At 37.3% G+C, this 17,178-nt stretch overlaps 2 protein-coding genes across 2 annotated transcripts; both read left to right on the plus strand.

The window, feature by feature from the left end:
- The first annotated feature begins 4,984 nt into the window (after positions 1-4,984).
- Positions 4,985-6,101, plus strand: LOC104226986 (uncharacterized). Its single transcript, XM_009779112.2, has 2 exons — positions 4,985-5,320; positions 5,452-6,101. Exons 1-2 carry the CDS (start codon positions 5,084-5,086, stop codon positions 5,980-5,982), a joined length of 768 nt encoding a protein of 255 aa, XP_009777414.1. The 5' UTR covers positions 4,985-5,083; the 3' UTR covers positions 5,983-6,101.
- A 3,561-nt stretch (positions 6,102-9,662) lies between these two features.
- On the plus strand, positions 9,663-11,493 carry LOC104226987 (uncharacterized). The gene is made up of 2 exons (XM_009779113.2): positions 9,663-10,874; positions 11,258-11,493. The coding sequence occupies exon 1, from the start codon at positions 9,744-9,746 to the stop codon at positions 10,449-10,451; it is 708 nt and encodes a 235-aa protein (XP_009777415.1). The 5' UTR covers positions 9,663-9,743; the 3' UTR covers positions 10,452-10,874; positions 11,258-11,493.
- Positions 11,494-17,178: the final 5,685 nt, after the last annotated feature.

Consider the following 17,178-nt stretch of genomic DNA (forward strand, 5'->3'; position numbering starts at 1 on the left):
TCGCCCGGGTACACTATCTGGATCATTATTATCAAGCCGCCTCTTTATGTGAGGATGTGCAGCAACATCGACACCACAACTGGCAGAATCGGAAGAATAGGCCGTCGGGCCGTCAGCAACCTACAAAACAAGTACTAAACTTAGCATGTGACAAAGTATATTTGTATTGTACGTGTTAAGTCAAAAAATATTTTCCCACTGTGGTCTCGTCGGCCTCCTAAATATATGTATCAGTGGTGTCCTCATCAAAGCATGTAGTGGCCTCAAAGATGGGCTGGGACGATGCCTTCATAAGAAAGTTAAAAATTAATTAATGGCACCTCATTAAGGAAAAAAAACAAATTGAAATTTTAAAGTAATACAAACATACCTGCGCCTGTAATAGATCCGTATCAACCACCGGGGATGAGGTATAACTCAACCTACGCCCGCAATTCACGTCCCGGGTGGGCCGATCCTCAGCTGCGCATGCAAAGTACTGGTCTACATCCCCGTCGAATGTACCCGTGATCGACAATGCTCCTGATGGGGTGACCTGCGATGCTGGCAGAGATAGCTGAAGGCTGTACGAAGGCATGCTGCTGGAAGGCTCATCTTCCCGAGGTATATAACCCGGCTGATCATCTCCAAGCGCCACAACTCCAAAGTCCTCATCATGTCCCTCAACAGGTGGGTCGACAGGTGCCTCAATGCCCCCTTTCTGGGGACCACCTCCTTGCCGTCCCCCGCGACCCCTGCGACCCCGTAGAGCACCCCTACCTCGTGGGGCATCCCTCCCTCGTGCCCTACCCCTGCCTCGTGGGACACCCCTACCCCGATGGTAGTCCTCTGGTGCCGCATACTGAGCCTCGTGGTCTAACCTCGCGGCATCTCTCGCCTGAAACAGGGTCCGTCGAGCCAGCTGTGCCACCCGCCGGCCATAGTCAACGACTGCAGGGATGTCGGTATGCTGCTGCATCTCCTATCCCAACTGGTAGAGGTGATGATGCCCAATAGCCTGTGAAATATTTAAAATATTAATTAAATAACGCAATATCACAATTATACGATATTAATAAGCCAAAAAACATACCAGTGCCTCATGTCTCCTGGTGTATGGTCTGTAGCGCTCGCCAAGTACATGAATGGGGTTCCCGATAATCAGTCGGGTGTGACAGCGATACCATGATGCATACATATGAATAGTGGCCTCCTGGGTAAATGTAGGTGCTGGCGGAATACGGTCAGCTCGGTGCTCCTCCCAAATAAGGACCTGCTGCTCTAGCCATCCCATATATATATCGTCCAGCCTGGCACGGTCATCCCGCTGATAGTGTATAGCTACCCATCCAGGATCCCTCGGTATAGGCTGGGGACGGTAAAACTGGCGAAGCACACGCTCTGTGGCATGATACTCAACCATATTAAAGAAGATCATCGGGACGGGGGTGCTCCAAAGCATTCGATCGACTGAGCAATAAAAGGGCAGCTGAGCTACCAACTCGTCGTTATATGGCGTCCAGATGAACTGCCAAATAATAACATAAAAGTGAGTATGCGCAATACAACTCAATTTAAACAAGTAAGTGTAGGTACATATTTACCTGTCCGTCCACCAGCATATCTAGCATATCCCTGATAAGAGGGAGATTATGATGAGCATCGGTCCCTCGGTAGTTCCCACGCCGGAGAATCCACCTAGAAGCTAGAGGGAGAAACGAATAAGCCTCACCAGGCGCAAGTGCTGGTAGAGGTGGCTGCAACGGCATGATCCGCTGCCAGGCCCAAACCTAAGATAAAAGGTTGATGTAAAATTTATGAGTCATTTCGACCATATAGAATTCGGAGAAATGAACAGAGTATTCGAAAATGTTGTCACCTATAGGAGGGGCAGAAAACCACTTATGTCCACCGCTGGGCCCATGCTCGCCCGTCACATGCTCCTATACAGGTATGCGAGAACAGCAGCACCCTAACTGTACTGGGGTAAACCATCCAACTCCTGAAGATGATGGAGAAAACGCATACTCACTTTACTCCCCGAAGTGTTCGGGAACAAGACACACCCGAAAGCAGGAGCAGCGCCAACCGCGTGTACCTCTCAATATGGAGATCCTCCGTCTCGCCGGTAATGTCTGGGTGCAAAAATGCCATATGATCTCTGATGGCTGACAAAGCAACGCGACTGCCCCCAGCGTCACCCTGAGGTCTATAACCAGTAAAATGCATCATCATATCCAACAATTATGCACGCGTCATGGATCTAATGTACGGGGGCAGTGCTACGGCCCGTCCATCTACGCGCAGCCCGTACAAAACCTGAACATCCTCCAGCGTGATGGTGGCCTCTCCAGTGGGCAAATGAAAAGTGTGCGTCTCCGGTCGCCACCACTCTACCAAGGTCGTGATGAGAGACCAATCAAGTTGCATCCGTCCAAGCTCAAAAATCGTATAGAAGCCCGTAGCCTGTAGGCGCGCGACTACGCGGGCATGGAAAGGATGCTCCCCGATGAACTCTCACAAATCGTCAGGTCTCCTAGGGCGGAGAGGCTGCATCGATAGTTGTCCCTCCCATACAAATGAGGACATATGGTTGCCCTACAATATTAGTAGCTGATCCTCGGCAGGTCCGGGATGCGCAGGCGGAGGAAAGTCCATGTTGTCTACTATAATTTAAACAAAATTAATTGTGCCTGTTAGCTTAATAAATTAAATAATTAATTATGTTTAAAATTGGACTGAATAATTATGTACGAGTTCCAGGCTCAATATTTGAGGCCCGGTAGTACCGAGTTATCCTTAATTATTATGCGTGTTAATTTCAACATTTTTAGAATTGTGCTTGTTAGCTTAATAAATTAAATAATTAATTATGTTTAAAATTGGACTGATTAATTATGTATGGGTTCCAGGCTCGATATTTGAGGTCCGATAGCACCGAGTTATCCTTAATTATTATGCGTGTCAATTTCAACATTAATAGAATTGTGTCTATTAGCTTAATAAATTAAATAATTAATTATGTTTACAATTGGACTGAATAATTATGTACGGGTTCCAGGATCGATATTTGAGGCCCGGTAGCACCGAGTTATCCTTAATTATTATACGTGTCAATTTCAACATTTTTAGAATTGTGTGTGTTAGCTTAATAAATTAAATAATTAATTATGTTTACAATTGGACTGAATAATTATGTATGGGTTCCAGGCTCATTTTTTGAGGCCCGGTAGCACCGAGTTATCCTTAATTATTATTCGTGTCAATTTTAATATTTTTAGAATTGTGTGTGCTAGCTTAATAAATTAAATAATTAATTATGTTTACAATTGGACTGAATAATTATGTATGGGTTCCAGGCTCATTTTTTGAGGCCCGGTAGCACCGAGTTATCCTTAATTATTATTCGTGTCAACTTTAATATTTTTACAATTTTGTGTGCTAGCTTAATAAATTAAATAATTAATTATGTTTACAATTGGACTGAATAATTATGTATGGGTTCCAGGCTCGATTTTTGAAGCCCGGTAGCACCAGTTATCCTTAATTATGATGCGTATCAATTTTAACATTTTTAGAATTGTGTGTGCTGGCTTAATAAATTAAATAACTATGTTTAAAATTGGACTGAATAATTATGTATGGGTTCCAGACTCGATATTTGAGTTAATTTTACAACATATAGGAATTTGTTACTTTTGTAAGTTTATTGTTGTAATTAAATAATTAATTTTGTAAAGTGTAATTGAATAGAGTTTGCAGTTACTATATACTTAAACTACATAGACTCTACGCTAAAAGGCTCTACATTTTACTACACTAAAAGGCTCTATATTTTACAACACTAACAGGCTCTATATTTTACTACACTAAAAAGCTCTATATTTTACTACGCTAAAAGGTCACTATTACATATAAAAACAACTAACATAAAATACAAATATGAACAACAAACAAAATAAATAATATTAATTTTTTAACAATACAAATAATTTATCAAATTTTAACAATTTTTTGTACCAAAGCTAATAAATCAATCCGGGTATAAATAAGATACAAATTTAAACACAAACATAACACAAATTAACATGGAAACACATTAAACAATACAAATATGCATGTACTATACAAGTTTCGACATAAACAAAATTGAAATACCTCGATTTAAGTTTTTTAAATTTGATTGAAATCGAATTTTTGCACCCGAAAAAGGAATCCAAAGCTTGTCTTGTATGTGGGACCTACACTCCTTGCTCTTTAGGTGACGGGTGGGGCCCAAAATATTTTTTTTTGAAGTTTGACGCGGGGGTGGGGGACCAGCAGAATCGAAGGTGTTGGTTTCCTTCGGTTCAGTGGTCCAAGGAAGAAGAAAGGGCTATATTTTATTGAAGTTGTTCGCAGTATTATACTGCGTTTTAAGTAAAATGCAGTATAATACTGCGAACAGCTTTAATAAAATATAGTTGGGCCCAGCATCTTAGTAAAACGCAGTATAGTACTGCGAATTACGTATAAAAATATTTTTTTAAGTAAAACGCAGTACTATACTGCGAATTACTTTAACGGCAAAATTTCTGTTAAAGTAATTCGAGTCATTTATGTAACTTTTTTTTAAAGTAGTACAAAAGTATTTTTTGTACAAAAAATAATTAAAAAGGTTTAGGAGCTGTCACTCAGCAACACGACAAAACAGCCCTCTACTTTACCATTATAAAAATCCCCCGACTGAGTACTTTTTTGTTTTTGCATGTAAAAGTCAAAAAGCATAGCTACTATGGTCTACTCATACAGAAAATAATAATTGCATGTAAAAGGGAAAAGCAGAGCTACTATGCATACGTTGATTGATTATATCTAGAAATTCGAAGACTCAAGAAGCATATCAAAAAGGATTTAATTTAAAATTAAACTAATTCAAATGACTTTATGCATAGGGAGACGGGCCCATGAGAAGGAAGTGGAGATTAGCGCTAATGATCACGCTCATCTACAGCGTATGAGCTAGTACTACAAAAAAGCATGGCTGTATGTACTCTCTGTTGCAGACTATGAACAAAAACCCTAATTCCTCTCTCTATTCTTCTTCTTCTTCTTCTTCTTTGAGATGGCTAACGAAAGCAAGGAGACCACAAGTACTGCCATGGAGATGAGGGAAATGCGTGCTCTAATCGGGAGGATATTCGGGGTATTGCGTGACAGACAGGACAAGTCTGATCAAGCAATTCTAGAGCTGAAGGAAACCGTTGAGTCGTTGAAGAATCAACAGAAAGGAAAAGAGGAATTCGAGCCCGAGAAACCTTCCGTGAATGCTTCCGGCTATGGCAACTCATCTACGCTTCAGGTACAATAAAAAACCCTATGGAGTTAAACTATAACTCCTTTTTTCATTCGCCTTCTCTAGATTTGACTTTCCAAAAGTTCTCTTGTAATGATTTGTAATATTGGCTCTATTTCTTTGTATTCATGTTTTAGGGACGCGGAAAAACCCTAACCACGAGTAAGGTTGTTGTTGACGTTCCAACTGTAGATCGTGTGACTACAGAGCAAGAAGAAATAACCATGAGGATATCAATGGATGCTGTAGTAGAATATTCTGAGCCATACAAAGGTTTCTCACGTGTGACTGGGTACCATGGGAAACGACCTGTGAATATCCTAATTGGTTTAGGGGGGAGTACTCACAATTTTATTGATGAATCCTTTGCAGATAAGTTAGGCTGTGACACATTTCCAATCAAGCCTCGATCTGTTAGCTCAGCTTTTGGTAATATGGTGACCTCCAGAGCATGCTACAATTTCCAATTGTTACTGCAAGGCGCCCTGTTTATTTTGGATTTATATCTACTTCCATTCTCGTCAAATTGTGAAATGGTACTAGGAGGCGAATGGCTAGCGACCATTGGGGGGCAATTTACTATGGATTCTAAGGGTATGGAGTTTTCCTACCAAGGTAAGAAACACTTTTTACCTTTCAAGAAATCAGCTGAACGCAATAAGTGCTAAGGGTCTTGACAAATTGGAAGTACTGATGCCTCTAGTTGACTGTTTTATATAGCTTTTTCCTAATGGGGACTTTAGGTTTGATCTCTCTGCTCTCTCCTTAAATTCCCTGCTATGTTTCTTAAGGATATGATTATGCTATTAAAGCTACTAGTTTATGGTTTGTACTATTTTCCTAACAGTTCTCCCTCTATGTGAAAGTAAACGAACTACTTGTAAGGTTATCTATCAATATTATATGTATTTTGTGAGTTGGTTATACCAGTCTTGTTAGGTTATGCATTTCTTTGAATGTTTGCTTTTCCATCCTTCCCCTGCTTCTTGAGTTGTTGCAGTGTGATCTGCCATTTTTGCTATTTGTGGATTAATTATTGGTTGTTTGTTGAATTGTGTTTAGTTAAAAGTTATTTTAGATTTTCAAAACTCTCACATTTAGCTCTTGTAAATTATGAACAAGTCACCTTGACAACCATTTCCGATTTCCTGGCAGTCCAATAGCTTTTCTGATCTTTGGCCAAGGCATATTGTTATGTTTGTATAGGATGTTGGTACTTAGGACTATTATACAATATCTAATTCTTCTCCTACTTGCACTTTACAAAATGGTTCCTTAAAAACTGTATATCGGATAAGTTTAAAGCTTAATAAACTTCAGAATTCGCAGTGTCATGGTGATCTGTATATTTCACAAATTTTCCACTCACTTTTGTTATTAGGAATTTATAAAGTTGCATCGAATCAGTCTTGGACCAATTAGACATGGTAATTTAGAAAACAATTCATATTGCACTTGTGACGGTCATATACTAGCTTGATTGTCAAGGGGATGTGAGTTCATTTAGTAACATTTTCATGTGGCTCGTAGGATTTTGTCCCTCCAATAATTTTTCTTGCCCTCATGTTCATGAAGTTAGAACTACTCCCCAGGGCAGTGATATACCTCCAAAAATATTTATTCTGGAAAAGGAAATCAACAACTACAATGACAACCCATTAAATCTCACAAAGTGGGGTCTGGGAAGGATAGTGTGTACGCAGACCTTACCCTTACCTAATGGGGTAAAGACTGTGTTTTCGATAGACCCTCGGCTCACGGAACTAAAACAAGAAGAGACAATTCATCAGAGCAGAAACCATAGAAATAGTAATAGAAGCATAAAAAGCATAAAATAGATGACATGCAATAACAATACTCAATAATTAAAGCCCGAGGCTATGATAAACGGATGGAAAAGGAAATCAGGGTAGAAAAATTGCCTGCCATATTGGATTCAATAAATTGTAAAATTGACTTAAGATATGCCTCTTTGCTTTTTGTTTGCAACTCAAAAAAATTTGTGCTCTGGTCTCCTCATGCCAACAAAAATGAACTAATTGGCGGTGTACAGCAAACTTCTTTCTACTTTTCTTTTTGGATCTTTTTCCGGGTTTAATAGGTAAAGATGACAACCACCAAAGGTGCAAATATATTGACTCACGTCTAATGATACTCTAATTGGGAAAAAGGAACTGATTGGGTTGTGATGGCTAATATCACTGTTCTTGAGCTTTCTTCGGATGAGCAGACGTTAAAAAGATTTTTCTAATGGCCAAATATTTATTCTAAAGATATATACATCCAAAATCGAAGCAGGGATGAAGGACAAGAATACTATTTTCCCTAATCCAAACTAATTGGGTCAAATTCTTCATTATATACATCATCAACAACAACAAATCCAGTGCAATCCCACACGTGGGGTCTAGGGAGAGTAGTGTGTACGCAGACCATACTCCTACCTTTATCTACCTTATAAAGGTATGGAGATTATTTTCGAAAGACTCCCGACTCAAGAACGGTAAAAAGGAATAAACCAACATTAACAATGGCAAGGAAATAAGATAAAAGAAACAAATAGCACATCATGTAATAGCAGAGAAACTAGGAATACAAAGCTATATATAAGAGAAGTGATCGAATACAAAGCTATATATAAGAGAAGTGCGAAACTATCGGCAATATTGCCACATCGTCTAATCAGCAAGGAACTCGGAATAGGAGAATACAAGACTAGTACTAATAATACTAATACGACCAGAAGAGAATCTCAATTACCTGTCAGCCCACGAGCCTAACCGTCTACCTCCTTACCTCCCTCTCCGGTAAAAAGCCCTTGACATCCAAATGCTTCCACTTGTTTTTGTCTATGTTTGTGATGTCTCATTTTCTCTATTGCTCTCTTTCTTTCTACATCACTTTCACAACATAGTTTTTCCCCCAACCTTTTCACAACTGCGTATAGGAGAAATTTTGGCTTAGTTCTTCGAGTTTTCAGTTTAACTGTCAATTATATTTCTATATTAATTAGATACGATGGATATATCATTTCCTGTTGCACCACCTTCTACTCATTCATAACATGATTTTTCTTAGAAAATGAAATGATGTTATGTTTCCATCTGATATAACTTTCAGTTAAATAAATTTAAAAGGTTTACTTAGTTTTCGAATTAAAAAAATGCATATGAGAAACTTTTACTTAGTTTTCAAATCTATAAGTTTGGGCTTAACAATAAACAATGTATAGTTGTACATTCAAATTATAAGGTTGATATATCAGTTTATTTGGCACCATCTTTCTACTCATTACTAATAGGATTTCTCTTCTAAAATAAAAATGATACTTTCCATTTGATACAAGTTTAAAATGCTATACCAAGATACAAGCTTCTGTTTCATATTGCAAATTGAAGTTCAAAAGTCATTACTCACTCACAATTTACGCCGTTGGGTTTGGGATTATTATTAGTAGAATACAGCGTGGGAAAAATTAGACATTTCGATAAATTGATTTTACTTTGAGAGTCCAAGAAATTTTTAAGACACAATTAGCATATTAAAGGATTTAATTTAGGAACTAATTCTAAAGAAAATGCGCACGTGAGAAGGCGGTGGACGCTGGGGCTAGTACTACAAATACGCATTCTGCGCTCTGTAGTAGAGTACGAACCAAAAACCCTTTTCTCTCGATTCTTCTGCATTTCTTCTTCTTCGACGACGAGATGGTTAAAGGAAACAAGCAAACTACGAATACTGTCATGGAGATTAGGGAAATGCGTGCTCTTATCGAGAGGATGTTCGGAGAATTGAATGCCAGTGTTAACGATCAAAACCCCCATATTGATTCAAAGGAAGATGAAGAAACGAGAAAGAAGAAGATGAAGGAAGATGAGGAAACGAGAAAGAAGAAGATGAAGGAATAAAATAATAATTTCGGATGAATGGTGCACATGTGAATGACACATGGATATACTGCAAAGTAAATAAATATTCCTATACCCATTTCTATTCCTCACACCCATTCATTTAAAATGATACACATTTGAGATGAATGGGCCACACGTGAATACACATGGATATTGTACAATATAAATAAATATTCCCCACACCCATTCATTTAAAGTGATACACATTCCAAATGAATGGTGCACACGTGAATAGCACATGTATATAGTACAATGTAAAGGAATATTTTCGTTAGTTGGTTTTGCAAATAGCCAATAGGATTTAGTACAAGTGTATATGAATATTTATTTACATTCTTTGGTATCGGTACAGAGTTTTGTATAAAGGGACCAAGCTGTTAATAAGAAAACAGAGAAAATTTCTCAATTTCATTCTCTTTTCTTTCATGGTATCAGAGCAGATTTAAGCTCGATCCATTCACAAATCATCTCACGTTTCTATCTGATTTCTTCTCCCTTATCCATTTCTGGATTCAACCATGACTGGTACTGAAGTAACAGCTGCCATCACAGCACCTGGATCCACAACCAGTGCAGTCAACAATGACTCCAATCATCCCTATCAGTTGCACTCTTCTGATACTCCAGGTATGGGGCTTGTGAGTTCACCATTTGATGGAAGAGGATTTCCAGGATGGAAGAGGTCTATCCGCATTGCAATCTCAGCCAAGAACAAGCTTGGATTCATCAATGGATCTGTTGCTGAACCAGCAATGGATGATAAAGAATATCCATTGTGGAGTAGGTGCAATGACATGGTTACCTCTTGGTTGCTGAATTCTTTGACCAAAGAGATAGATGACAGTGTTATCTATTCAAGGACTGCTAAGGACCTTTGGAACAGTCTGGAACACAGGTTTGGGCAGTCTAGTGGAGCAAAATTATACCATCTGCAGAAGAAAATTTCAAAAACATGCCAGGGAAACAACAGCATATCAAGTTATTTCACGACACTTAAGAGACAATGGGATGAGCTGGATTCACTTAATTCACACTTAGGGTGTAACTCTGCATGTGTTTGTGATGGTAAGAAGAAGTTGGCCAAGTTCATGGAGGACCAAAGAGTCATTCAATTCCTAATGGTACTAAATGATGCTTATGCACAAGCAAGGGGAAACATTCTCATGCTCAGCCCTATGCCTAGCATAGATCAATGTTACTCTCTTCTTTTACAAGATGAGAGCTAAAGGGAAATCTATACAAGTCCACAATACCCCACTGATGGGACTTCATTCATGGTAGGATCACAAAACAAATTTTCACAGAAAACCAACCTAGTGCAAAGAGGGTGGAATACTCAGTAAAAATCAAGAAACACACAACACAAGTCTAAGCCAAAGAAGTCTAAGTATAATCCTAATGTTACCTGCAGTCATTGCTCAAAGATAGGTCATGTAAGGGCTGATTGCTACAGACTTGTAAGGTTTCCTGATGAATTCCAATTTACCAAGGGTGGAAATTTTCAAGGAACAACAATCAAAACAAATGTTGTAATAACAGATCAGCAAACTGATGGAAAGTATTCTGAGGACAATGAAGGAATCCAAAACAGTCAGCCACAATTTTTCAGTAAGGAACAGGTCTCTGAGCTAGTAAACATAATCCGGCAGGTACAAATTGGAAATACAACAAATGCAAGCTCAAAAATTAGTGTCAATGTTGTTGCTGGTACTATACTCAAATATTCAGGAACATGAATTGCTGTTTTTAATACTAAAACCTGGAAATTGATTCTGGTGCCTCGGAACATATGTGTTTTGATTCCAAATCTTTCCTAAACCTATCACCCTTACCTGTGCCTTTACATATTAGTTTGCCTAATTCTTATCAACTATTTGTCACACATATAGGGGAGGTTTACATTCATCCTGATATGATTCTAAAAAGAGTACTTTATGTTCCATCTTTTAAGTATAACTTGTTATCTGTTCATAAGTTATGCTCTCAATTCAAATATAGCATCAACCTTACTTCTAGTGAATGTTTATTGCAGGTCCCTTTAATGAGGAGGGGACAAATTTTTGGTGAAGTAAGAGATGGATTATATCTACTCCGGCCTAGAACTACAGAGTCTAGAATTCTATTTAGTAAAGATGTAGTTTCCATTCCAAAAACTAAAGTTCCCTTTTCAATTCCAGTTCTAGCTAATGTCGTTCCTAATGTAACTCAATGACATGTAAGGTTGGGGCATTTGCCCTTTTCAGTAATGAAGAAGCTCAGTTTTATTCATTTTCCTTCAAATTTTCATAATGTGTGTGACATTTGTGCTAAAGCAAGGCAAACTAGGCTCCCTTTTCCCATTAGCCAAGTCAAAACATCATCTCCATTTGACCTCATTCATATAGATACTTGGGGTCCTTTCAAAGCTCCTACATACAATGGGTACAACTATTTTTTGACTATAGTTGATGATTTTAGTAGGGCTACTTGGACTTTTCTGTTGATGACCAAAAGTAATGTTTTTCCAACTTTGAAATCTTTCTTTTCTATGGTTGAAAGGCAGTTTAGCAAGAAGGTAAAAAGGGTGAGGTCAGATAATGCCTGGGAGTTGGGAAAGGGAACACAAGAATTCCAATTCTTTCAAGAACAAGGGATTCTTCATAAAACCTCTTGTGTGGCTACACCCCAACAGAATGGTGTAGTTGAGAGGAAACATAGACACCTTCTGGAAGTTGCCAGGGGGCTAATGTTCCAATCCAAAGTTTCTATTCAATATTGGGGAGAATGTATATTGACTGCAACATTTTTAATAAACAGGTTCCCTTCCAAGGTATTAAAAGGGAAAACGCCATATGAAGTTCTGTTCGGGAAAGCACCTACTTATGAGATTCTAAGGAGTTTTGGATGTTTGTGCTATGTGTCAACTCTGTCTCAACATAGAAGCAAATTTGATCCTAGAGCTAAACTTGTAGCAACCCCTTTGGAAGGGTACTACTTAGGAAAACAAATCTAATTTCCTACTTACAAAATATTAAAAGAGATATTAATAAAAATATTTAGAATAATTTTAGTAGCGGAAGTAGGTCCATGCGAAAAGGTTCAAAGTGCAATATATATTTCTTTTTTGAAAATACACCATAATTTTATTTTAAATGAAATACAATGTCAAAATATTAACATATGGTGATATAACCCTTCTGGATTAATCAACAGATTAAAGCAACTTCCTAACAGATTTATACAATCATTCAAAATCACTACAAGTTTATATTGTACATAAATTTCAAACTATCGGGTATATATAAAAATCAAAGGAAACTAGTTTTCTCCTTTTCTACATATTTACAAAACAAAGTGTAAATTCAGCATATTACAAGACTTGAGTTATTAAAACACTCTAATACAATAAAATAGGTTACAAATTCAAGCTACAAGATTTTGGTCTTTAAAATCCAACAAGCCTCCAAATAACATAAGTGTGACATATATATATATATATATATATATATATATATATATATATATATATATATATATATATATATATCCTGTATATCCTGTATATCCTGTATATCATGTATATCATGTACATGTCCCAAAACTATGCAAACCAAGGTGCATATGCAAATATGATCTCCATAAATTCTCCCAAAGAGACTACTTCACCCTGGCCATCTTCAGATTTCATCCCGAACATTTCCTACGATAGAAAACAACTATCGCTAAGCATAAAGCTTAGTGGTGTATAAACTTTAGGCTTGGAGTCATTAAATTCTCCAATTCCCCTTTTCAGTCATAGTTAGCTCAATTTAACATAATTTAAAACAAGTGAACAAATATATCAAACATACCAATATCAAACTTTGAAGTGTTTCCAAATATCAATAACAATGTTCAAGAGTCTAGAAAGTGTATACTATCAATTTAAGAGAGTATATCAAATATCCATTTTTCGCCCAATATGTACGTCATGCCATCACACTAAGCATAATCAGATACCAAGATGGACCGAAGTCCCAAATCAAGTAGGGGCAAAACCCAATAGACAAGAGAATCAAGAACCATATTAAAAATGGCTTCCTAGTTCGTACTTAACACGGACAAGTTCTATAATTCAAGATGAACTAACAAATCCAAAGTCAAGATGCCAAAAGATCCAAATCAAGAGGCATGCCAAGTGAGTGACCAAGTCACTGCCACAAGAAGGACAAAGTCCCAACAAGATAGCAAAATGATCAAACAATCCGTACGAATAGGCGATTTAGCAAATTTCTTACAAGACTTGATATAATACGAATATTACAATATAATTCGAAGACAAGAAAAATAAAATATCAGGTTATTTCAACATATTTCTAGCAAGCAAAAAGAGTACAAGTTTATACACAAACCTTGGTGTTTTACCACGAAACAGTTCAATCACAACTTGGGGACGTTCGAATCGTCTACGCCGTAAACAAACCAAATCTGTCCACTTCCTCAAACACTTCCCCTTTGATTTTTTTTTCAAGGGTTTATATACCTTAAATACATAATCAAATATCTAAATAAGTTCAGTGATTTAACAAGTTAAACTAAATATGATCTTGGTGAAAATTACCCAAAAATGTTTGAAACAGAAATTCTGGACAGTATCACTGTTCCGAGTTGTGACTCAGTTGTGAAGATGTACACGGACAAACTAGACTTTCTGGTCTTCACAAAAGTTGTATATCTATGTCTTACCATTTCATAACATCTTGAATCACCTCCATATCAATTTTGAACAAAAAGTTATGCTAAAATTACTAACAGCAGTACATGGAGTATTTCTAAAGCTGGAAATCTGGACAGCACCTGCCCTGTACTTTCTGTTCCTTTTTTAGGTAAATACCAACAAAACTAGATTTTGGTTCCTTCATAAAAGTTATAGATTTATGAGATACCTTTCCAGAAAGTTCTGGATCACTTAAATCGGAGCTCTGTACAAAAAGATATGTAGAAAAGTCTAGTAGGTGTCTAGTATAAAATCGAGTTTAGAAACTTACCAAGAGGAGCAACTTGATCTTCACCAAAAACGAATTTTGTGCGTTGATTTAGTCGAAATCCATGATTTTTTTCATGAAACTTCAGATTTTTCAAGTTTCTACGGAGGGGAAATATAGAGAGAGATAGAGAGAAGGAGGGATAGATAGAAAGAGAGAGATGGATTCTTTGTCTTGAAGAGTAGAAACAAAATGGTTACCCAACCACTAAATATTATTAGATAAATACAAAAGGTTGGAAACCAAAACTTAATTATATATTATATTTAATAACAACTAGTCAAAATAATATTAAGTGTTACATATAGCAACATCATGAAACTTCATTGCTAATATTAACACAACCTAAAGTAAGAAATTTTCATATATTGACCATTTCACATTTAAGAAGTGCAAAGTAAAATATTTTCTCGTTATAAAAATGCTCAATCAAGAATGCAAATATTATAAAAAATTTTGGGGTGTTACAACTCTATCCTCCTAAAAAATATTTCGTCTCGAAATTTACCTTGTACTAGTCCCGAAACAAATGTGGATATTGAACTCGCATATCCTCTTCTCGCTCCCAGGTAGCTTCTTCGCCTGAATGATTTCTCCAAAGAACCTTCACTAATGGGATTCTCTTATTTCTAAGCTCTTTTATCTCACGCGCTAAGATTTGGATTGGTTCTTCTTCATATGTCAAATCAGGATTAACCTCAATAGACTCAATAGGAAGAACATGAGATGGATCTGAGCGGTATTTTCGAAGCATAAAAACATGAAAGACGTTGTGGATCTTACCTAATTCAGGTGGCAAAGCTAGCTTATATGCAACCGGACCAATTTTCTCAAGTATTTCATAAGGTCCAATGAATCGAGGACTAAGTTTACCTTTTTGGCCAAATCTCATAATCTTCTTCCATGGAGAAACCTTTAAAAATACCTTATCGCCCACTTGATGCTCAATTTCACGCCTTTTAAGATCAGCATAGGACTTTTGTCTGTCTGAAGAAATTTTCAAACGATCCTTGATGATTTTTACCTTATCTTTAGTTTGTTGCACAATCTCAGGACCCACAAATTTTCTTTCACCAACATCATTCCAACAAAGAGGCGTTCTAAATTTTCTCCCAAATAAAGCTTCATAAGGAGGCATGCCTATACTTGATTGGTAGCTATTATTATAAGCAAATTCTATTAGGGCTAAGTGTTTGTCCCAACTACCCTTAAACTCAATAATGCAGGCTTGAAGCATATCCTCCAAGATTTGTATTACCCTTTCAAACTGGCCGTCCATTTGTGGATGGAAAGCGGTACTAAAATTCAACCTGGAACCCAAAGCTTCTTGCAAGCTAGACCAAAATATAGATGTAAACCTCGGATCTCTATCAGACACAATAGAAACAGGGATTCCATGCAGCTTCACAATCTCATTAATGTACAATTCTGCTAACGTTCAAGTGAGTAGTCCATTCTGATTGCCAAGAAATGAGCACTCTTAGTTAGTCTATCTACAATGACCCAAATTGCATCATGATTTCTTTGAGTGCGTGGAAGTCCAGAAACAAAGTCCAACATTATCCTTTCCCATTTCCATTCAGGTATTGACAAAGGTTGCAGGAGACCAGTTGGGACTTGATGTTCAGCCTTTATTTGTTGACATACCAAGCATTTAGAAATGAACTCTACAATGTCTTTCTTCATACCACTCCACAAATAGTGCTCCTTAATGGTCTGATACATTTTAGTACCTCCAGGATGCATTGCATAAGGTGAACTATGTGCTTCAACTAAGATCTGCTTTCTCAATTCATCTTCATTAGGAACACACAACCTATTTTTATAAAATAAGGTACCATCTTTCCTTAATGAAAAATTTGATTCTCTTCCATTTTGGACTTCTTCAACCCATTTCACAAGCTTCTCATCTAACTTTTGTGCTTCTTGGACTTGCTCAAGTAAGACTGGCTTGACTTGCAAATTAGCAATAATAGAACCATTAGAATTAAATGAAAGACAAACATTCATGGCTCTTAATTCAAGAAGCAAAGGTAATGTACTTAGAGTTAAACTTGCAAGGGAATTGTGACTCAACGCATCTGCAACCACATTGGCTTTACCAGGATGATAATCAATCGTGCAATCATAATCTTTGATGAGTTCAAGCCATCTACGTTGTCTCAAGTTTAACTCTTTTTGTGTACCCAAGTACTTCAAACTCTTGTGATCAGTAAATATGTGACACTTCTCTCCGTATAAGTAATGCCTCCAAATTTTTAAGGCAAAAACAATGGCAGCAAGTTCAAGATTGTGAGTGGGATAATTCAACTCATGTGATTTCAACTTTCGAGAGGCATAAGCAATTACTTTCCCTTCTTGCATCAAAACACAACCCAAGCCACGAAGAGATGCATCACTGTATACCACATAATCTTTTCCTTCAGCTGGCAAAGAAAGTATTGGAGCTTGTGTCAATAAGGATTTGAGCTTTTCAAAGCTCTCTTGACACTTGTCATCCCATAAAAATTTGGCGTCTTTCCCCAAAATTTTGGTCAAGGGAGAAGCTATAATAGAGAAGCCCTTCACAAACCTTCTGTAGTATCCTGCTAATCCCAAGAAACTTCTTATCTCAGTTGGAATTTTAGGAGTTTCCAATCAACAATAGCTTGAATCTTACTAGGATCAACCTGCACACCTTCAGATGATACAATGTGCCCTAAAAAAGCCACTTCATTCAGCCAGAATTCACATTTGGAAAGCTTCGTGTAGAGTTGTCTCTCTTTCAGAATTTGCATGACAATTCGGATATGCTTATCATGATCTTCTCTATTCTTGGAATAGACTAAAATGTCATCAATAAACACCACCACAAATTGATCGAGATAAGGCTTGAATACACGGTTCATTAGATCTATAAATGCAGCAGGAGCATTTGTCAAACCAAATGGCATTACCAAAAATTCATAAT

Source organism: Nicotiana sylvestris, chromosome 3, assembly GCF_000393655.2.
Source record: "Nicotiana sylvestris chromosome 3, ASM39365v2, whole genome shotgun sequence".
NCBI lineage: Eukaryota > Viridiplantae > Streptophyta > Magnoliopsida > Solanales > Solanaceae > Nicotiana > Nicotiana sylvestris.